Source organism: Epinephelus lanceolatus, chromosome 2 (genome assembly GCF_041903045.1).
Source record: "Epinephelus lanceolatus isolate andai-2023 chromosome 2, ASM4190304v1, whole genome shotgun sequence".
Classification (NCBI taxonomy): domain Eukaryota; kingdom Metazoa; phylum Chordata; class Actinopteri; order Perciformes; family Serranidae; genus Epinephelus; species Epinephelus lanceolatus.
The window spans coordinates 21,536,965-21,560,448 of NC_135735.1; the positions used below are offsets into that span (position 1 = coordinate 21,536,965).

The window sequence follows — 23,484 nt, forward strand, 5'->3', positions numbered from 1 at the left end:
TGCTACATGCCTCCATGCTGTGATTTGCAGTTCAACATGACTGGCCTTACTGTTAAAAATCACTGGGTACTTTCTGTGGTTTTCTGTGTTAAATGCACCTAAATGTTGACTACTTATTAGCAGCTAATGTATAAGCTTGACAGATTTCTTCACTGGGTTTTGTTTATCTTTTTTTTACCCACCATTTTAATAAACTATAACAGACATCTCGTGCAGCAGGCTGCTCCCAGAGTTGGAGAGCGTTTCTGTGTCCTTAGGGCAAAAAAGAAACTTCCTGAAATCTTTGGTGGGGCGGGATCCATGTCCCGGGTCTCCCCTCCTGTTTGGAGTTTTTTTTCTCCCCTCCAGGATCCTGATACGTGGCTGTTTGGGAGAGCCGTGGTGACCGACAGTAACTCCTGTGCTGCAGCTAGCGGCTCCCTGCCCTCAGCTGCTGGGAGTCTGGTGGAACTCAGCGGCGGAAGCCTTCCTTCATCAAGCCGGCCTGGATGGCAGGGACACACTGGTGCACAGACTGCCGAAACCACAAGGTATTTTAACATAAAACATTACATTCGTGTGTGAATTTGATGTTAGCGCTTGGTCGGGGCTGACCGGCCCGTTTCGTTAGCACTAACTTATGTCAAAGTGATGCTAGTTTTAGCAGTTAAAACCGTTAGCGCTGATGTGCAGTGATTGCTGGTGTCGGAGCTAACGGCTGTAGCAGCGTCCACACGGCACTGAGTGTTTACTAGCTAACGTTAGCTGGCTAACTTTTACTCACAGAGTTAGCTAGTTCAGTGTATCGGTGGCAAAAGCACGGTTTTCAGTCACGTTAATTAGCCGTGTTGTTTGCTATGTTAACACCATGGCGTTTTAATTTTTTGTGTTTTATATTTAACGTTAACGGTTGTAGGATAACTGACACTTCACCTCATCGACTCTGTCCTGCTAAGTCCCACACAGAAATATGATGAGCTGCATGATTTTTAACACTTCTAATTGCCTGTTGTTGTGTGTCGTGACAGCATTTCAGCCAAAGATGAATAATAAGTAGCAGTAAGGTTAGCGCTAGTGTAACTTTTGGCTGCACATCTGGCCAGACAGCCACAGACAGCTGCTTGAAGGAAGCAAACACTGCAGTCTGGTATTTCTGGACTTTTCTCTCCCTGGCACAAGTTAGATGTTAACTCAACTTAGGCATGTGTTAACAACTGGTCTGAATAACATAAATTTACATCTGGTTGGTGTTAAAAAATAACACAACATTTATCTAGATCAAGCAAATGTGCAAACAAGCTGATTTCAGCTTTGTATTATGAGACAGAAAACTGAATATGTTAGGTTTTAGGTTGTCAGTCAGACATCACAAGCTGTTTGATGACCACTTCGGCTTTTTAGGAGACTGATAGCATTTTGTTCTGACTTTTAATGTACCAAACTACACTAAGATTAGCTGATGACTAAAATAATTGTGAGGTGCAGCCTCAGTTTAAAGGTGTAGTGTGGGGGATGTATTTGCAGAAATGGAATATAATGTCATAAATATTTTTGTGTATAATTACCTGAAAATAGGAGTCCATGTGTTTTCCTGATCACACAGAAAGCGTTTTGCATGTTGCTTTTGTTTTTTAATCGAATGCCACTTGTAAAAAAAAAAAAAATGCTTACTGTGCCTTTTTATTGTTGCCAGGCAACCATGCCATCACCTCCTTTCACTAACCATCCCCTGCAATCAATCTGCTGTATATTTTTTTATTTTACTTTTTTGACAGTAAATGGTATCTAGTTCCTAAAATGGACAGGCAGAAGGTCCCTGCTGTAGTTGTGGTTGAGGGTGAGAGGCTGTCAGTAAATAGTTTGTTGGGCACAGGGAAACAGAGATCTGTGTGGGTACATGGGGAGAACCACCAGTTGGTCCAGGAGCTTTGCCTCCATGATGGCTGTTTCCAGGCATATTTAAGATGACTCAGGGGCAGTTTGACAACCTGCTGTCTATCGCCAAGCCGTATAGCTCTGGGTATCCAGCAACGGCTACCACCAGTTTCTCCTCCATTGTTTACCAACTGTAAACTTGATGACGTGGGGAGTTCAGAGCACTCCGACTCAAATGCTAGGCGCCTAGAGTGCAGAACACGAGGTGTGTAGCAACGCAAAAACAGCAAGCAAAAAGCTTCATTCACATTAAAATCAATCACAAAAAAGCTGCCTCCAGATGCTAAAATGCTTTCTGTGTGATCGGGCCCTATATCTACAAAGGGAGCGGGTCCGCATCTACAGAGATCACATGTTGCTCCGCCATGTTTCTACAGCAGCACAGAACGGTCAAACCAAACACTGGCTCTAGATAGGGCCATTCACCATTTCAGACACTGTGGTTAGCATCCCCCAATGAGAGCATGTCCAGTGGGTTGGATTTTTGGGAATGTATTGACTGAAATGGAATATGTACTTTTAACATAATAAGTATGTTTTCTTTAGCATATATTCGCCTGAAAATAAGAATCGCAGTTTTTTTTTGGTTACCTTGAAATGAGCTGTCACCTACATAGGGAGTGAGTCCTCCTCTAGAGTAGCCATAACGTACAAACCAAACACTTGCTCTAAATAGGGCCATTCACCTTTTTGCATTGGCCACTGTAGTTAGCAGGCCATGTTGAAAAAACACAGATTTTTTAAAAAGTGAAACTGCTTTATTCAGTTTTTTTTTTTTTTTTTTAATCTGTTGAATTAGCTGGCTCCATTTGTTTCTGGGAGAAGTTTCAGCTGGTTGCAATCTGCATACCTCACCACTATATGCTACTTAATTCTCCTAAATCATATGCACTGTTCCTTTACTGCTTGTTTCAAATGTTCATACATGCTTGAGAAGTTTCAGGTGGCTTGTTTTTCCTGAGAGTGTGCTCCTCTTGCAGCATTACTGGTTGCAAGTGCTTTTTGGACCGTGGGACAGATGAAAGGTGGAAGCTATAGGAAGCCCGGCTGGGCTGTCACTGCTCTGTGTATCCCAGTTGCCCTGCTGATGCTGACCTCCCGGGAGGCATCAAGCAGCCAGAAGATGACACAAACAGCTATGGCTCATGCAACAGCCACAGCTGCGGGATCAGGCCCCAGCCTGACAGATGACCTCCCAGGCCTCCGGGCAGTAGCAGGCTTCTTAACCAGCGAAGATGGTCATGTTTGGCTCTTGTCCCTGGTGGGCTCTGTTGCTGTAGGCCTCAGCGGGATTTTCCCCCTTCTTGTCATTCCCATTGAAGCTGGAGCAGCCCTCAAAACAGAAGGTAAGACATGGTTATACATTATGGTATCTATGTAACTGAAGAGAGGAGATGCCCTCTATATGACATTATCATTTTTTTGTTCATTTTTCTATGTACTCTACTGCATCCTGAGGAGCTAGTCATCGTAATAATAACAATATTTTCCATTTCAATATTTAAAATAGGTTTAGTATTTTTCATGCATACATGTCAACATGAACACAGATGGCACCGTGTAAATACTAAACAGGTATAAACTGACAGGAGACTGAGGTGTTGAAAGCAGAAGAGTTCAGAGTTCACATTGCTGCAGTAGGGAAATGTTTCTGCCTCATTAACTATATACATGGAATTCCAGCTCTTTAATGGCTCCATAGTAAATCTCAGCTCTCCTCACCCCATAATAAGAGAAAACAAACCCAGTGGGGTCAAGAAGTAGTTCAGCTGCATCTTTGACAGCCAGACCCAGCTGCACCCTCTTCATGGTTCAGAACTGTATATGCTGCGCACAAGATTCTGTGATATGGACACTTGAAGCTCCTGGAAAACTGCAGCTTCCTGGAAAACAGATCTTCAGTCATGTATTCCAGTGCATGTTTTTCTGCGTGACGCATGAACATGTCTTAAAGTTGAAGTAGGCAGTTGTCTGGGGGGAAAAAAGAAAAAGAAAAACGGCACAATTTGAAAATACAACCTCCTCCTGCAGCTCTCCCCATTCTGTCCTACATTGATTTATTTAACCTTATTTCATTGTAGAGCTGCACCCATTGTATTATCTAAGCCTCTCTTTTCCCCGTTCTTGGATTATTAGACCACAGATGAGACACGAATTAGCTAGCTAGCCCACCCCATGGTCCTTCCTCTTAGCTCCCCACCACTGTGGACTGCTTTGCCAGGAGGAGAGTGGAGATGGACTGTTGGTCGGCGGCTGTAGCAGCTCAGTTTCAACCAGTGCAAACCCCAGCACCAAGCAGCAGTGGTGAAGCTGTGTAACCCGTGCAAAGGCAGCAACACAGAGTTTGGTGATCCGGCATGTAGTCAGGGCCGTCAGGTCTCCTGGCACTGGGGTTTTTGCTTGGTTGAATCATGTTGCAGTGGCTGCTGACTAGGTGTGCGTCTCCGGAGTTGCTGTCCGTGCCTCTCCCGGCAAGGTGGTCTGTACCGGCAGGGAGTGAGATGGAGGACACACTGTGATTTGAGGCTAAGTCTGACTTATTGAACCATTACAGCAGGTTTTAGCTATCTGAAAGAACATGCATACACATCTGCATTTGTGGAACAGCCAATGGGATTGCCCTCTCTCTGAAATGACTTGTGATTGGCCAAAGTCTCCCATCATGCACTAGATTTTCTAAAGACTAAAAACAAAGACAAGAGAAGGTGCAGAAGTCTAGTTTTCTCTCAGACCATGTGAATTACAATATGCTGAAAGGTCATTATGGGATTTTTGTCCAATGAGACACAGAAAACAGCCTACTCCAGCTTTAAAGATGAAATGACAATGCAGGCTTTGAAAACAGGCTGCCCAGTAGGTGATGTAAATTAATTAAAAAAAATTTCTTCTGTAAAATGCCAAAATCAGTAGCAAGAGCTGTGGGTTGTACTAAATAAAAAGAATGTCAGTGAAAAGGTCAACCAGTCTGACGCCAAATAAAACTGAATTGAAAAATATACAGAGAAAAAGAAAAGTATAACAAAACAGGTTGTGTAAATAAAGTTGCTGTGGGTAGAATTTTAACACTCATGTCTGGCACCTCCAGAGGAAACAGGAAACAAAAATAAGAGTCTACAGCCAAGCATGTAGCTCTCTGATGCTGCATGGAGAGTGTTAATATCTTTGCAATACTAACACCTACAATTCACCATGAGGGGGACATCAATGCGTTTTCACGGACATCCATATATGTGAGAAATTTTACTCAAAACCAGAAATGAAAACTTCACGATGACACTGGACGAGGGCTCAAGGGATCCCCAAAGACATTAGTCAGGAAAGCATGAGTGTCTGTACAAAATTTCATGGCAATCCATCATACAGTTGATGTTATTTAGTCTAGACTTAACACCGACATAGTCATCCATTAGACACTGTAGCAAACAGTAATGTGCACTTATTTTGCCCAGTTCAAATACTGTATCTCCTCTGTTAACCAGTCCATGATGATAGCAGTTTCATCAGGTTGATTTTTGTCCCTTCAAGGCAGAATGAGTAGAATTTGTTGGTTGCGTTTTGTCAACACAGCATTCAAAGTTGGCCCTCCCTCCCTGGCTTAACGGCTCAACATGGATATGTACTTATGATCTGGCACCTGGTTGCTATGTCTTTACATGGTCACACCCTCACGCCCTGCACCCTGTTATTGACTTGGGGCTACACACCACTGCCCAAAGGTTGACGCCCAGAAACGTCCGAACGCATCATAATATGAACATACAGGCAGATGGTAGAATTTCTGCAGATTCAGACGCCGCTACACCCTTCTGCTGATAAGTGATGACTGAGAGGGATTATTTTTGTATGAGTATAGGTATCATTTTTTAGGGAAAATCCATCTAACCACACCTTTTAACTTGTGCTAGAACACAAAAAATCATTTTAGTCAACCTGTTTTTTTTTGTGCATTTTCAATTGTCCCATTAAAAAAAACAAAAACCTGAGTGGAAATGCCTCAGTAACCAGGCCTGAGTGACTGCAGGTCAGCCTGTGGCCTCTTGAATGGCCCCACCCACAGGAACGTGGCATTCCAGATGTATTTTAGGCCGTGGGGTTTTCAAGTGCAGTCCTGACCGGAGGTTAGTCATTACTGAGGAAACTCCTTAAGTATAAAAATGTTATGTGGAGCGCATGAGTAATCACTGCATTTATTAGTAGCCAGAGACACATTTGGGATTTGTGTGTGTGTCATGTTTAAAATTATGAATTAATCAGTAGAAAAGGCCACATTTAAAAAAAGGAAAAGGAGGAAGGAAGCACAGAGCTGTGAATTTTTATTTGTGGCTGTGATCTCAAGCCACAGTGAAAGAAGATCCTGCCACAAACTGGCCTGAGTGGCGTCAGTGTCAAAAAAGGGGGAATCACAGATGAAATAAGGTAAGATAAAAATAACGATCTTAATCCAGTAGATCAGTATTGAATGCAGCGTATGGATGAGTGTAGTGTGTGACAGGTGCAAACAAAACACAAAACCTCAACCAAGCTGGCTGGCGGTGGCCCGGGAGGAAGAGATGAAGCCATTTAAAGAGGCTGAGGGCCAGTTTACTTAGGTGAAGGCAGTTTCCTAATGTCCTTCCCCACTCTACCCACCGGCTCCTGACTCAGGAAGCCAAGCCAACCATACAACCAGCAGGCACAGAGGGAGGGATGTCACACTCACATTAAAGTCAGTGCACAGTTCTTCATTAAACACACCACACAGTAACTGCTACCTTTTTCTCTCCTCTCTTTCTCTGTATGTTTTAGCTGGAGGCCAGAAACTGAAGCAGCTCTTGAGCTTTGCTATTGGCGGTCTCCTTGGTGATGTATTCCTTCACCTCCTTCCAGAGGCGTGGGCGCTCTCTGGCTCTTCAGGTGGGTTTCCTTTCCACTAATACCATCGCCACCTTTGTATTTGAAGTGTTTTTCATTTCTTTGATCCCTCTTAAACATACACGAGAAGGAGATATAAAACTATATCACTGCTGCACCTTCTGGCATACAAGAAAGACTGGTGTAATGTCAGTCAACCTCATTTAGGAACAGTAGTTTCTCAGATATTGTTTAAATTCAAAATGTATTAATCATGCATTACATTGGTTTAAAATCTCAATATTTTTTTGCAATAGGATTGTGTTAATTTTTGTTTATTTGATGCAGCTCTTGGTTTAAAGGAGCTATATGTAAGAAATCTAAAGCAAATAGTCGTAAAATCATTGTAATATGTCACAGAGACTAAGGAATAATGTTTATATAACATACTGATCTCACTGACAACAATAGTACAGCCAGAATATTTGCATCTAAAAAAAATTTATGCAGTCCGCAAATCATGTTTATGTTTTGAATTTGTGTTTTGGCCTGTTGCGCCTGAGTCTCAGCATCAGTTACAGTTACGACTGAGCTACAGCAGCACGGCAAACAGCATTAGCAGTGTCCCAGTACATAGCATGAGCAGCCGGCTCCTCCTCAGCTGTATCCCGGCAGCAGCGTTAGCAGCAGAGAAGCTGGACTTGCTCGAACGGTCCGCTGGAAAACCGAGGATCAAGGACACGGCGACGTGGCCCTGCCACGGCAGCCGCCCATGGGCAAACAAATCAGTCTCCAGCGTGCCGCTGTCCAGCAACCTCGAATCTGTAGGGGAGGGGGGGCGGACATGACTCGCAGCAGTATTTTGAATTTGAGTGCAGTAACTGTTTTGGCCACATTCTTACATACAGTGCCTTTAAGTTATTATAAACTGAGCTTGTAACTTTTAAAATTACATGCACCATTTTTTTTTACCTGCACATGAGACCAATTTAATCTAATTTTTAATCATAATTTTCACTTATATTGGCAAGTCAGCATGAAGGTGTCGAAAAAAATCATTGATTCTGTGTGTGAACAGTAATATATTGCTGATCGGGTCATTTGTATATGCCATACAATGTGGTTTTCAGTGCAAGGAAATGCATCTCTATACAGATGGATAGGAACACCAGCACAGAAATGGCACAGAAGTTAATATTGAGTGTTTTTTGCCATCCAATCTTGTAAATATTGCTTATGGAGCAGACAAAAAACAGGACCAATAATGCACGGCAACAAATAAATGAGGAGGTTGGCCTGTCTGGTGTCACCAGTTTTGTGGAAATAATGTTAAAAGTAGGGCTGTCAAAATAACACATTAATTTCGATTAATTAATCACAGAAAAAATAAACACTGATAAATCACATTCTGTGGTGCCCTCTTACCCAGTGCATCATTGAAGGCGACAGTGGCTTTGTCACATGAAGGAGGCAGACGCTGCTCGGCCCAGTGAAAGGAACATTAACATTTAAAAAGCTCCCTGATGGAACTCTTGATAGGAGCAACATTCTCTGCAGTTCCTGCTGTAAGGAATTTTAGTACCCTCGGGGTGCTCTGAGCCTGAAATATCACCTTTAACAAAGTATTTAGCAGCAAACCCGGAGGTCTGGGCTAGCACAGCCTCTGATGCTGGCGCTAGCAGCCAGCTTTGTCAAGCCACACTTGACCAGGCGTTTAGGCACAAACTGAGTAAGTCTACATTTGACCGATTAACTAACTCCCTTACAAAATGGATTGCAGTGGACTACAGAGCAGTTTCGGTGGGAGAGGACGGGAACAGTTGGGTCCAGAATCCAGCAGCTTTACTACTTTGAAATTTTTTAAGTACTTTAACAGCAAAAGTTGTATGCGATTAATTTAGATCAATTAATCACAAAGCATGTAATTAATTAGATTTCTTTAATCCCTTGAAACCCCTTGTTAAAAGACACGCAGTCCATTATGTACACACTCTATATCTCACACAGCTAGCCTGCTACCAATGTTAGCTAGCCAAAAATGCCGTCAAACTCTTTATTTACTTGGAAAAAATGTATAAACAGAGCTGTTTTACATTCATCAGTCTGTCAGCTAATTTGTTTTTATGCTAACTTCCTGTGGCACAGTGCATACAGTCTTTCCGAAATCTGCTGCAAACAAAATTCCATTTGGCAAATTCCAGACCAAAAAAAAGGAAAACTGTAGGAGGTTGGAAACACATTGCAGATCACAGAGGTTCTCACAGGAATGAATGGACTTCTGGGTGACTTGCAAACATATACAGAGCTATGTGGAAAGGAGTCATCAGTCAGCCCTCGCAGCAATTAAACAGAGAGTCGGGGAGGTGAGCTCATCGTCCTCCTTCTTTAAACATCGGGTGAAACTGATGAAGAACATGCTGCTGGCTCCAGTGTAAATGTCAGTCTGATATCCAACTTCAAACTAACTTCACCTCAGCGTTTAAAAATGGATGTGCAGTGTTAAGTGCATGTAAAAAAGTCTGTCATGGTCGATGCGTGACAGTTGGCAGCTGTACCATTTTACGTGCACAAGTGCATGTGTGGCTGAGAATTATATGCACAGCTGAAATTTAACATGTACTACAATGCATATGCACATGGTATTTCGAGCCCTGTTAACAGTGGTGTTTATAGCACCCACCCATGTTGTGGCTCACTTGTCACTTTCTGCATTTGCTCACTTAGTCTTATGAACAATCTCTCTGCTTTCATCCCAGCTGGTAAACATAACCACTACACGACCCAGGGCCTGTGGGTTATTGTTGGCCTGTTGGCCTTCCTCCTCCTGGAGAAAATGTTCCCAGACCAAGACAGCCAGGAGGACTCCACTTCAGATGCACACCTGAATTTTAACTCCGCTGTAAGTGTCTCAGCTGAAATGTTGTTGTTTTTTTTAGCAGGTTACGCTCATTGCTGTCCAATGGAGCCTCGCTGCACACAGACGTGTCAACACAAGCCTCACATATTTTTGTTTTTCATAGGTATGCTATGTCTGTTAGTGTTTAGTGACTGTAGCATCAGATGACCTACTGTACAACGGGCTTATCAGTGATCTCCTCTAACAGGGAAGAGTTTAAAGGAATAATTCGACATTTTTTTGCCATTTTGTTGACACTGTGAAGTTACCAGGCAGCCACTCGCAACGGGATGCTACGGGGTGTCACTAGAGAGATTTATAGGCACTAGTAGGCAGAGCATTTGCAGTATGTAGACATGTAAGAAGTTTTCTTCACAGATTCAAGGTAGCACAGCATGACTGATTGATATACAAATGGTCATTTTGTGGGTTAAGTATCCCATTAACTTAAGTGTCAAAATGAGATACTTGTCCCAGTGAGCATCAAAGTTAACGTTTATTGTTCAGTAATGATATTCCAAATAGTGCAACATGAAATATGACTCTGCAAAACTGACAAACAGGTTTTTACCCGTGGCCTCTTTGTAGACAATGAATGGCCAGTTGCAGTCTGTTTGTAAAGGCTTTCTCATCCTCCCTCCCATCTTTGTATTGCCAGTGAGGGAGAAGATTGGAATCCACGGCTCAGCTCATCCACCAGTGTCTATTTATAGTGCCAGGGTGAAGCAGCTGCTTTAGCCATTTCAGTGTCCACAGGAGAGCACTCAGCTTATAGACAGAGGCAACAATAGATGGGGACAGAGTGTGACAGTGTGTGAGAGAGACAGATGTTAAAATACTGTGTGTTTAGGCAAATTTTCAAGGACAGTACCAAGGTAAACTTTATTTTACTTGAACTGGGTCAGTGTTTTTGATGGATGTATAACGTGTGTGTGCAGAGCTCCAATGCTTGGTGTAAAATGAGAAGAAGAAAATTTAATCACTGTCTTATTTTTAGGTCATTTTAAATTAGTTGTGTTGCAGCGACAATTTAGCTCCAATCTGTCTTACAGCAGGAGGTGATTGATAGCCCTGAAAAATCATCACGCTTTATTACTTCCTCATGTTTCAATCATAGACATGGAGCAAACATTTCCTCACTCCGACCAGAAGACAGCAGGCTATTTTCCTCTCACTTAATTTGACTATCAGCCTAAATGGCAATGTAAGTGGTTTCTGAATGAGGGAACAGGGAAGTTGGGCTGTTCTCGGAAAATGCAAGGCTGTAGCTTGAAATGAATCGGGTCTCTGTTTTTTTTCTCCTATATTTAAAATACAAATATGTTGAGCAGTGTTGGAATTTAAAGGTCATCTGTTATGTCTGAAAAATGAAGCAAATTGTTGATTGTTTATTAAAAATACTTTGAAGATGTATAAAGCAGAGGTTTGGTGAGAACACCATGTTCATTTTTGTCTTGTTTTTCTACATTTTTTCTCCACAGTCACAGTCTAATTCAGCTTTCAGTGGAAAAGCAGTGGCATCACTCAGAAATGGGCACCATGCTGAGTCATGGAAATCCTCCAAGCAACAGAGTCTGCAGGAAAGATCAGAGAAAATCAAGGTAATTCTGACAACCAAAACATTTCCACTTAACCAAAACGACAGAAAATATTTTTTTCTGAAAGACACCGCTGGGGGTAAACACTTGATATGGGTTGTTTATGTGGGGTGGCAGGAGCTCAGTCTGTGTGTACTGGTAGCTGGAGAGACAATTTTGGTACCCCTTCTGTTGGGGTACTGAGCACACAGATCTGGTACTAAAAGGTGGAGCTGTGAACACTGCAGTCTGTTGATTGGTCAGTAGCGGACGGTCACTCTGCTCAAGGCTGACTTGTGGTGCCATGTCTGAGGGGTAACTTTTGGTTCCAAGGGTACCATACTCAAAGTGTTTGGTGGAAACGGGGCTTATGACTGACCCTGCGCTATATGTGTGCTGTGCGGCGTAGTTAAGAGAGATATGTGAAAAAATGCATTTGAATTTTCTCGTGTGAATTGCCTAAATTGCCAATATTTTTTATCACTTCCAAAATCTATCGAGTTATGTAAACAGCAAAGAGCTAAGAAGCTAACTGTAATTCTTTTAATTGAGACGTCCACTAAAACACAGAGGCACAATTTAACAATTTATTACAAAAACAACAACACTGGCTGAGACACTTGTGGCACATCACCAGCAGCCTTGTTTTAAAGGGCTCAGATTGTAAAGATGGCACCACATGATCTATTAAGTCATTAGAATTACAACATATGAAAATGTACATATTGGATATCAACTGATCAAATTTAACCAGCATTGTATCTTAAAGAGAATGTTGTGACTGAGTAGTAGGGTTATGGTAGATACAAAATTTTTCCATCTGGCCACCATCAGCCCAAAAACAGACAACTGCTGATATATTTGCACAGGTGTGTGTGAGGCAAATCCCCACCCCACACCTGTGGTTCCAGCTGGGAGATGTGTCCAAGTGGAGAGTTTGTGATGTTCCACCAGCTCTCTTAGCTTTGATTAAACTCACAAAATGTTTAAAGAAATATTCTTACACCTATTTTCCTTTTTAAACAGGAAAATACAACTGCACACCTTCCAAACTCAAACTTCTGACTTTCACAACACAAATGTCCTTTTTAAACATATTGTTAAAAACAAATTTGCTCAAACTGAACCGAAATGAAATAAAACCTACCAGAATCATCTCAGTGAGTTTTTTTCCAATGTTTCAGCAATCACCAACTCTGGTTTGGTCAAAATAAACCATTAATGCATTGGATTAGATGTGACGGCTCTCGCTCATTCTTCAGAGGCAGATCATTAAATTAGCTGAATAAAATGACATATTATCAAATGATATATATCATTTGATTTTTGTCATTTTATTCAGCTAATTTAATTAATATTATATTTATATATTAATATCATGGTAATAATACACATACAATAATATAGTGTTAATTATCCAGCACCTCTTAAATAATTTCCGTTTGTTTATGTTCTCACTTTGTCTCCCTTCCCCAATTTCCCCAACTGTTTGGTTGACATATAAAACTATATCACTATTTTCTTAAATTAATAATTTTTTTTTTTTTTTTACTAATTTGTCATGTCGTCATGAATATTGTTATCACAAAAATACCCTGAAATATTGTTTTATTTTATTTTATTTTATTTTAGGGCCATATTGCTGACCTCTCATCATGCCAGTCCTAAACATGAGTGTGTAACACTGGCATAATGTTTTGCATGTTACAGATAAGTGGATACCTAAACCTACTGGCCAACTGCATTGACAACTTCACCCACGGACTGGCAGTAGCAGGAAGTTTCTTGGTCAGCAAAAAGGTAAGAAACTGTGATAATCTCAACACTAATAAGACTTAAAATCATATTTTTTTCTTGAAATGTCTATATTTCCCATTTAAATGTGGCTCACACACAAAACAAGATTAGTTTTTAACAATGAATGAGAGCTCCCACATTATTTTCCCTTGTTCTGCATATGGAGTAATATGCAGTATGTAGATTATGAAGTTCTGACAATCTCATTTGTGTTAAGTTTTTTTTAATGCAGCCAGTCCTTCAATCAGAAATTCAGAAAGTAAAACGTCCTTCTACTCTTATATAAAAACAGAACAGGCAGAGAGAGAGCACTGTAGTGTGGTACAGATCCTGGGCCTCAGTGAGCAGAGTTTTGTGCTGATAATGTGTATATACCTAACCACACCGGTTGGGTAAATGACTCATGCACAAGGATGTGATTACATTCACATTAAGTCCTCAGCATGCATATTAATACACGAGCCCCTGGTCTTCATAAAATATAATTGCAGGTGAAATGTTTCCCCGGGGTTTGCAGTCCAAATTAGCACACAATCACGAACTGACAATCATTGCTAATAAATATAGTGCTTAAACCGACACTGGGCTGTCTGTCACGTCTGCATGCAGGACCATTAAGACACTTATATACCGGTAAATATAGAACTTCAAGTAGCAGCTATTGTCTTCATAGACTGACCCCAGTTGTATAAGTATTACTTCTTCTTGACAAACAGCCAAGACATTTCCTTAGTTTATAATGATGGAGAAATCTGATTGTGTACCCTGTCAGATTCAAATAACTGGTTTGGGAAAGCTCAAATTCTGCCCCCAAAGAAAAGGGATAGGCTGTTAAATGTTCATTCAGTTTAAATATTAAGCTGCTTCGACTGTATTACTGGTCAGAATTTGGTTGTTCTCACCTCAAAAGATGAGTACTATGCAGGAGTGTTGCAAAATGGCCAATAAGGAGCGCTATAATACCTGATGAAAGCAAAGGACAAAAATGTATCTGGGGAATTTGGACATGTAACACCTTCCTTGTGAGTACAGTGTTTGGCAGCGTACGCAGGCTGACAGAGCAGCAGATCTGTTGTATCAGCAGTCTCACAGTCTTAAGAGTCGACTGCTCAGTGGACATTCAGTGTAGGATACAGCCAACTTTTTACAGTTTAAAACTTATTCGTCTTTTATTATCTTGGAATCTTGATTGAAAAGGAACACTTTAAACTGCAGTAGCGTGTATTTGCGTGGCTTTAGTAGGTTACTGTATGTTTGTAGCTGTGGGAAGGAGAGAGTCCAGCTGGAGAGACATAAGGCTATCAGCATGAACTATGGATAAATGTGCCAGAGAGGAAGTTAACTAGATTCCTCAAACATACACATACAAGACATCTCACCGGTGTTATCTGTTTACTCCCATGCGCATTTATCCCGATGTGACTTTGCCACAGTGAAATGCGGCATGAAAACGGACTGCATCAACGCAGTATCGAGTAAACATGAAGATGTCAGACTTCACAGTTGTTAATTCTGGATTGCTGATGAATGTATTCAACTTTGATCCTTTATTAATAAAGCATTTAAGGATGTCTTATCATATTTCCCCTCTGCAATCAGTGAAGTCTTATTTTAAAGGGAGCTGGCCAAAGCCCTCTGAGGCAAAATGTGATTTGTGATATTGAGCTTAATAGATAAAATTGAATTGAACTGAATTGAAAGTACCAGAATAGCCTTATATGGCTTAAACCACAGACTATATTACATCATTGAGTTACATTCACATTTTTTGGCCCCGCCTTACAGATTTGATAACTTAAATTTTGGGCTTTTTATATCCCCCTGCTTCCTGGACAAAGTTAATTATTATTATGATTATTATTAGTATGGTTATTATTATGATTGTTATGATTATGATTATGATTATGGTTATTATCATTATCATTATCATTATCATTATTATTTAATTAGACTACATTGTGCATTTATTTTTAATTTAATTTTGAGGTTTACAGATTTTTAAATACTTTAACTTGCACACATTTCTCATTTACTATAATATAATGTATATTTTATTCATTTATTTACCATAATATAACATATAGAATTATTTATTTACTATAAGATAATATATATAATATTTATTTATTTACTATAATATAATATATAAAATACAATATATTTTTTATTACTATAATATGACATATATATAATTTATTTACTATAATATAATATATGTAATATTTCTTTTATTTACTATATAACATATGCTCTTTGACTGTTACTTCCTGAACATTTTTAACTTTTAATTTTCAAGAAAAGGTTTAAAGATTATTTGGAAAAGAATGTCATTAAGCTATATGATGCCTCATGGTTAATTTTTGGGCTTTTTTCCCCCAACTTTTGTTCTTGAAATTAAAGGTAACTATAGCTATAATTGATAATTATTAGTTAGTTGACTGACTTGCAAAGATTATCTTGTCCTTAACATTCTATGACATTATTTTGACAAAACATACTGACCTTTCACCCTCATGTGATGTGCGTGACTACACCCCTGACTTCATTCTGATTCACACAGTTGATGGATCTCACCATGCTCTACATGCAGGATTATAAAAACTTCGTAAGACTTTAAGCTGACACAACGTTACAGCTCTATAAGCAGCTCAAAATTCATACTCTGTCTTTTACATTTTACCTCTGTGCACTGTTCACTGCAGGCTGAACACATACAGTAGAGCTTAGCACTCAGCTCAGGTGCTGTCTGGGATGAATGTCATACATTTTTCCTTTGATACTACTGAGCACAAATCTTTACCACGTAAGACAAAGCATTGTTAACAAGGCTTTTCTTGCAGGTTGGGTTTCTAACCACCTTTGCCATCCTGCTCCATGAAATCCCCCATGAGGTAAGCTTACCACGAGGATCCCCCCTACATATCATTTCCAAATTCAAAGTGTGAGGGTTTACTTGAAGGTTTCATGTTTACATAGCAGAAAGTACATAGGAGGAATCAGACTGAATGTTTAGCCATTCCTCTATAAGGTGGGAGACTTTGCCATTTTGCTGAGGGCCGGGTTTGACCGGTGGAGCGCTGCCCGCATGCAGCTGTCCACGGCGCTGGTTGGGGTGTTGGGAGCTTGCTTTGCGCTGTATGCTCAGTCTCCAAAAGACACAGGTAAAAATCTTTAATCTTCAATTTTCAATCATATTCAAACACATTGTTATCAACTGGAGACCATTTTACACTTGCCAGAATCAGTCATGAGTCTTTCCTGCTGTTTCAAGAACATACCACTACCTGGATATTGCCTTTCACCGCTGGAGGCTTCCTCTACATAGCCTTGGTGAATGTGATGCCTGACCTGGTGGAGGAGTCCAGTTTAAGGTATGCATCCTTATGTGTGTTCATGTTACAAACAGAACAGGGACTCACTTGTAAAAATATGGCTACATAGTGCCATTATTGTCCAAAAACTCCACAGGAGACCTTTAACCTGTTCTGCAGTTGAACCGTGGTGACAGTGTAAAGCCCAGTTCAGACCAAAGATTCACAATGAGACAGCAGGGAAAAGTTGCAGAGGTGTGAACTAGGCGGTCTGAGCTCAACTCAAGTCATCTGATGGTGTCACCTGCAACTCAGCAGGTCAAATCGCTTGTGGCTGGTTTTAGAATGTAAAGCACTTCACCTGTTTTTTACAGCCAGTTGGCTTGTAGTGAAGTCCGCTGGTCAAGTCAATATGACCGCAGACAGCGTGTTCACTTGCGGCAGGTGCTCCGGCCCAGCTGAGCCCTGTTTCCATCCTCACGGTGTGCTGGTGTTTGGTGGTGGGTCACGGCTCATTGACTAATTTATTGGTGCTGGATATTTATCTTATTGTGGCGTATTTATTATGAATACAGTTCATCTGATGTTCATTTTGTTTCTGTTTTTCCTTTTTTCATCACTGCTACAAATGCAGCTGTAGCCAGTATCTCACTATCACTATCCTCATTCATATTTTAAGTAGCTACAAATTATATTCAGCCACAAAATAAGCCTGAAAAGCTGGAAATTGGAGTGGATGTACAGAGAGTTGTTGCATGCACCGTCTCATCTGGTTGCATTGGTGTGAACTGGCAGGTTTTTAGAATGCTGCAGAACGGCGTATTGTAAGTTGTTGCCTGCTTCAACTCGTCTTGTTGTGAATCCTTGGTCTGAATTGGGCTGAAGGCTTCAGTCAGAGTGTGTATAAGCAGCCTGGGAGGCTTTTTGTCATTGTTTTAAATGAGTGTTTTGCTCACTGCCTTTGCATTGTTGAGCATTTCTCGTGTTTTTGCTGGAGTGCTCTGAATGCCTTCAACTCAGAGTAGAAGAGTGCCTGACGTCATTTGCGTTTCTCCTGTTGTCCAATCAGATGAATTTAGAGGCAGACCTTATATGGTGGCACTGACAGAAAGTTGTTGCGCACATGGTTTGCTTGAGGCAAAAGTTAGCTCACTTTCAGCATCACCCTAGGCTGTCTGAACAAACTGTCCTCTCAACTACTTTCTGTTATTTTACCAACCATAATTATGCGACACGAATGACAGCAGATTGTCAAACTGTCCCCAACCCCTCATAAAATAAGCTTTTAAATTACCATCATCCAGGTGAAGCTCCTGGACCAGCAGGTGGTACTTTTTTTGGTCTCATGTGCCCACACAGATCTCCGTTTCCTGTGACCCACATACTATTTGGGAACAGCCTCTCACCCCCACTCAGAGCCAGACAAGTGCCCTCTCTGTCCATTTGTTATGCAGATTCTAAGGTATCTGTGAGTTAACTTCACAGCAAAAATAGTGGGTAAGCTAAGGACAGGTGATAATGTGGTTGCCTAGCAACAATTTAAAAAAAAAAAAGATACAGCAATACAACATGCTCTGTCTGAACGGGGGCTAAAGAGGACGTTTACTGTTGAACCAAACTTTGTGTATCTTGCTCTGTGGTGTGGAAATGTGGCAGATGGCTTATTTCTCTGATGTCCTTGAATCTGTCTGAATCTGAATCTGTCCCCTTTGTTTGTTTCTTTTTGTTCTACCAGGCAGTCCCTTCTGCAGATCCTGCTCATTTTCTGTGGCGTGGCCGTCATGGCTGTGCTCTCTGCCATTGTTGACTGAACACGGCATAAAACCCCCCTCTTGCCTTATCAAACACTAAAACTCTGCATTCTTTATCTGCCCATCATATCTGGTACCTTTCACACCTGGGGACTTTCCATCATGTTACACCAAAACAAATATCTGACAAAAGATCGGCACTTTACGGATGGATGACTGAAAGGAAGACCTCTTGATCTGCTGACAGGACATTTGTGTGGACACTTAAAAATGTGCCAGACTCAAACACCAAGGGAATGAAGAGGGTTTGTATGGATACGTGTTACCAAATTGTCTTATATTATTGATCAGACAATCATGTTGTTTTGCACATACATTTACAGAGGTACACCCTGATGTACCAGCTCAACAGAACAGGTATTATTGGACCTCCTTCTTTAAAATGTCTTCAACCCTGAATTGTTTAAACATTGTATGTATTGTTACTGTTTCTGATGTAGCTGCTGCATATTTATTGAACATTAGACAAGCAACATACAGTTATATCAGACATGCACCACCACCACTCCATCAGTTTGTGTTGTTAAGAAATAAGTGCCAAAAAGTCAGGGTGGTCTGTTACACTAGTCAGGTTTACACCAAAGTACAGTTTTTTTCTGTTTTGTATCTTCTCACACAGTACAGTCTGTAGCTTTGAGCTCTGCTTGAATACACAGTCGTGATTAAGTGGAAATGAATTATAAAAAAATTGGTACTGTTTGTTAATACAATGGAAACTGCTTTAAGTGATTACACATGTCTGGGTCAAATTGATCACCATGAACGGATGATTATTATAATAATTTTTTTCCCTATTTCTTTACTTCCAATTCAGGTGATTGACATTTATGTATTTATTATGTTAATATAAAGTAATGAAACAGACACCTTTCACCCTTTTGCCTGAATTATATGGAGGGCTCAAAAATACAGCTGTTTCATTACGGGGGCATTGTGTGACTGGGCATTATTGAGCCACTTGATTAGGGTGGATTCAACCGCAGGTGTTTCACTGGTGTGCATTTGTTTCTGTCTCCATCACAAGCAGCCTTGACTGTTCATTGGTTGAGTAGACTACACAGGGTCGCCTGAGGAATACCAAGTGTTGCTGCTGCATGTCGTTATCTTGTTTTTGGCAGTTTGTCATGACCTTTGAAGAGACTTTGTTTTTCTCAACGCAATCCCCAGACAAAATGTTGGCATTGTACAATTCAGCAAACCACTGTTATGTTACATTCCCATGTTATTATGTAGGGGATACGTTGAAACTTTTCCATTCAACAACACTATGGTTAGCATGTGGTTAGGTTTAGGCACAAACACCACTTGGTTATGGTTAGGAAAAGATCATATTTTGGCTTGAAATACCCAGCTGGGGGAACAGTGTCCGCTGGAAAAGCAGCAATGTCTCTGCAAGAAACTACCGCTTTTTGTGCCACAGTGAATTCTAGGTGAATAACAACCACTTGCACAGCGACAACTGCTTTCTGAACCACTTTTCTTTGTCAGAAAACGCAGCAGTGTCTTGACAAAGAACAACTGTTTTTCATGGTGCTATCACCGCTGGAAAAACAGCAGCAGGCTGCAACTAAACACCCAAGTTTGCTGCCGAAAAAGCTGCAGCAATGACTCGCCAAATCACACTCGATTTTGTTGTTTTGGGTCTCAATTGGGACCAACGCTTGGCACTTGTCTCGCCGCCAGGTTGTGAGGCATTTCGCCTCGGTGACACACCATCCACCATCCACTATCCACCATCCCTTCCTTGACAGCTCATATAGCTGCGTCACTTTAGAATTGTTTATATGACACATATGAACGTGCATATGTAAGCTATTCAGGGTTTGCAGAAACGCACAATGCGAGCATATTCTTCCAGTGACTGGGCTGATTGCTCATTGAGAGATGTCATGATTTCAATGAGCACACTTACCACATTTTTGATTCTTTTCCATATGTTGTCATGTATGAAAAGACTCCAAGTGAACACTGTAAGCACAGTAGATGATTACTATAAGCAAATTATTTAAACAGCATTTGTACAGGAATTATTCTGCCCCAAGCTTCTTGATCCATATAAGCATTTGATCACTGTAACTGTGATCACTATAAGCAGTTTCCACTGTATTCAGCTTTGATTTATACTTGTTGCCAAGAATTTTGTGAGACTAGGGACTGATAACTGTCAGAGAGCAGGATTATTCAGAACATTATGTTTTTATAAACCTTTTGTGAAAGTTTCCACCCTGAAGAAATAAAGTGTACATTTCAGACATCTATGTAATAAAAAAAGACTGCTGTCTATCACTTTAATGACAAAACACATGCTGGCAGACAGTATGAGAGCAGTGACGCAGGTGTTCTAATGATCTCAGTGGGATTAGGATATCCTAATATTGATTGGTGGACCCGTGTTTATGTGCTGAGGCAGCCCAGTGTGTTGTGACCTCGCTGAGCATATTTTTACTGCAAAGATCCTATGCCTAAAAATGTCATATGGGAGGTGGAGGGAGGGGGGTATTGATTGTGTGTTCACACTTGTCCAATTTCAACACAGTCTGTTTGGCAAGCTTCTGTTGCCATAACGACTCCGCCGCGGGTTGCCTTCCTTAGTCATCAGCCTGTGAGCAGCCTATTGTCTGTGGGAGCCTTCCTCAGTCACAGCACAGAAGGACAACAAACAGCCACTATGTACACTGTAGTGCAAATGCATGAGTGACAAATCTTTCATTGATACTCTGCTCAAATCCCATAACTTCATGGTTCAGTCCAAGTGCGTCTGAATGAGGATATCTAACCGAATTTGCTCAGTTGTTTTGTGGTTCTGCTCCCAAAATCCTGAATTGGTCTGTCAGCTTTTTGATTTAATTTCTGTGTTGAAGTCAACATCATAGCAGGATGTCATACACTCAAGCTGTGAACGCATCCAACATGACTCTACGAGTTATACACACATGAAAACAATTAGACATATCTGTGTTTCATGTTGTAATATGCTCCCGTGCCACCAGTAATCAGCTCCAATAAGCTCTGTAACAGATGGTCCATCATTTACATGCACTATTTCTAGCAATAAGGGATCAAAGGTGCATTTGTGTGGAAAAAATGAGGCTTCCTTTGTCAATGTAGGCGTTTAATCCAATTCAAACAGTTTTATTGACATGATAAAATACAGTATTAAAGGAAATTATAGTAGAAGAAAAAGAGTTACTGTAGTAATGAAGGCTATTTATGTATGTGCAGAGCACTTCCAGGAAAACAGTTAATATACAGTATCTTGTTTGATTAAAAATAACTTTAAATGCTTTGCTGAATCACCATATTGCTTTAGTAAACTTTAAACTATTGATTGAATCCAGCGTCAACTAAACCTGGTCAGATCTTATAAGTCACTGTTGTATTCAAATCTATTTTTTGCTGGTTTGATGCTCCTCGTATTTCTTTATCAGTCTCCTCTTTTAGCTTTATTTTTGTATTTGTCATGTTTTCCCAGTGTCCCCCATACAAATGAGGGTGCACAGCTCTCGTTGGACTTTCCTTTATTAAGAAAGGTAATTTGAAGGAAGACATTGTTTTAGGGAAAACCATAGAGGTTAATATGCTTATTTAAATTTATATGCTTATCTGTCACTTAGAGTATAGGTTTGCATTTTTAAGATATATATTTAAAGGTCCAGTGTGTACGATTTAGGGAGATTTAGTGGCATCTAGTGGTGAGGATTGCAGATTGCAACCAGCTGATTCTTCTCCTGGTTAGATTTTCTTCAGTGTTCACTGTTCAGGAGGTTTTAACCGGGAGCAGAATTATCTGCAGAGGTCTCTTCCACTTTAAAACACACATACCTGGTGATTTAAACCAGTGAACCATGAATGAACCAGTTTCACATCACAAATCAGTGTTTCTGCTATGCTGTTTGGCTGGTCTCAGATTGGACCCTAGCCAAGCCCCTGCTGATCTGTGCTCACTGTTTTTCTCTGATAACTTAGGATCCAGTTGTTCAGGAGGTTTTAACCAGGAACCAAATTAGCCGCAGCGGTCTCTTCCTCTCCAAAACAAACAGACCTGGGGTCTCATTTATAAAACAGTGCGTAGGAGCCATACTAAAACTGTACGTACAGACAAAAGCCAAACATAGAATGTCCCAAAAAGTATTCTACAATTTCTACAGTCACACTTCCAACTCACCATCTGTGTCGGCAATTTCCTGACTCTAAAATGTTTGCAAGCTTGGGTCAAAGTTTCTCCCAACAAGCAGTGTATTTATAGATCACAACTTTTGCATTGGAAGTGGTGTATGTCTCTTTCAGGCCTCATTTTGTGCCTACACAATGTTTATGAGACTCCCCGGTGATCTAAACCAATAAAAACTCTGAATGAAGCAGTTTCATATTAGAAAAATCAGTGTTTTTCCAACACTGTTTATCGCGATGGCCCTGTTAACAGTGGCCAATGCAAACAGGCAAATGGCCCTATTTAGAGCCAGTTGGTGTTTCTCAAAGTCAAGGATCCTTCCTTGGTAGGTCCTTCCAAAGAAGGATCCTACAGAGCCAAGGCAAGAGTCCTTCGTAGCATTTGATGAACACACATTAGAACAGGCTAATGAGTGTCCCCAGGTGTGGTTCATTAACCCTCTGGTGACTGAGGGGGTTTCAGGGTACTGTGATCATTCTGGCAATCTCTAATGTTGTTGTACAATTTGAACAAATGTAAGTAGTATTTTCAGAGTCACAAGACCTTTAGAGAGAATTTATTTCTGGATTATACTTAAAGAAAACAAACAGGTAGGATAAATGAAACTTTTGTGGCACATAGCGTCCCATCGATTAATTTCAAAACTTTTATGTTTTATCTTAATCATGGTATTTAAAAAAAAAAAAAACTTCATTATTTGGCTGGGAACACATTTGAAAGTGGAAATTCTGAAGTCTCTAACAGTATTTTTTATGCTTGTATGATAAAAGCTCCTGCAGATATTAATCCAAATAAATGACACATTCTAAATCCTGCCGAGCTCTGCTGACAGGGGTCATTGAAGAGGCCCCGCCTTCACTTCCAGCAAACCATGCACTAAGAATTGAAAGTTCTTTATACCTGCTGGGGATACACAGCCTATACATCCTTGAAAATTCTCTGAAGGAAGGACTCGGTAGAATTTGAAGGATCCTTGACATTAGAACAGTCCTTAGGTGGGATTTGATGATGTAGCATCCTTGAAATTCAGCCATTTAAGGATCCTTCCTTGACTCTGAGAAACACTCTGTGTTTGGTTTGTCCTTCATGGCTACTGTAGAAACATGGCAGTGCATCATGGCAATCTCCGTGGAGGAGGACCTGCTCCCTATGTAGTTATAAACGGCTCATTCCAAAG

General features: G+C 40.6%; 1 protein-coding gene across 1 annotated transcript; it reads left to right on the forward strand.

The window, feature by feature from the left end:
• Window positions 1-395: 395 nt before the first annotated feature.
• On the forward strand, window positions 396-18,861 carry slc39a13 (solute carrier family 39 member 13). The gene is made up of 10 exons (XM_033630961.2): window positions 396-530; window positions 2,895-3,260; window positions 6,700-6,807; window positions 9,501-9,643; window positions 11,122-11,241; window positions 12,928-13,017; window positions 15,855-15,905; window positions 16,043-16,175; window positions 16,286-16,385; window positions 18,061-18,861. The coding sequence occupies exons 2-10, from the start codon at window positions 2,933-2,935 to the stop codon at window positions 18,134-18,136; spliced, it is 1,149 nt and encodes a 382-aa protein (XP_033486852.1). The 5' UTR covers window positions 396-530; window positions 2,895-2,932; the 3' UTR covers window positions 18,137-18,861.
• The last annotated feature ends 4,623 nt before the right edge of the window (window positions 18,862-23,484 follow it).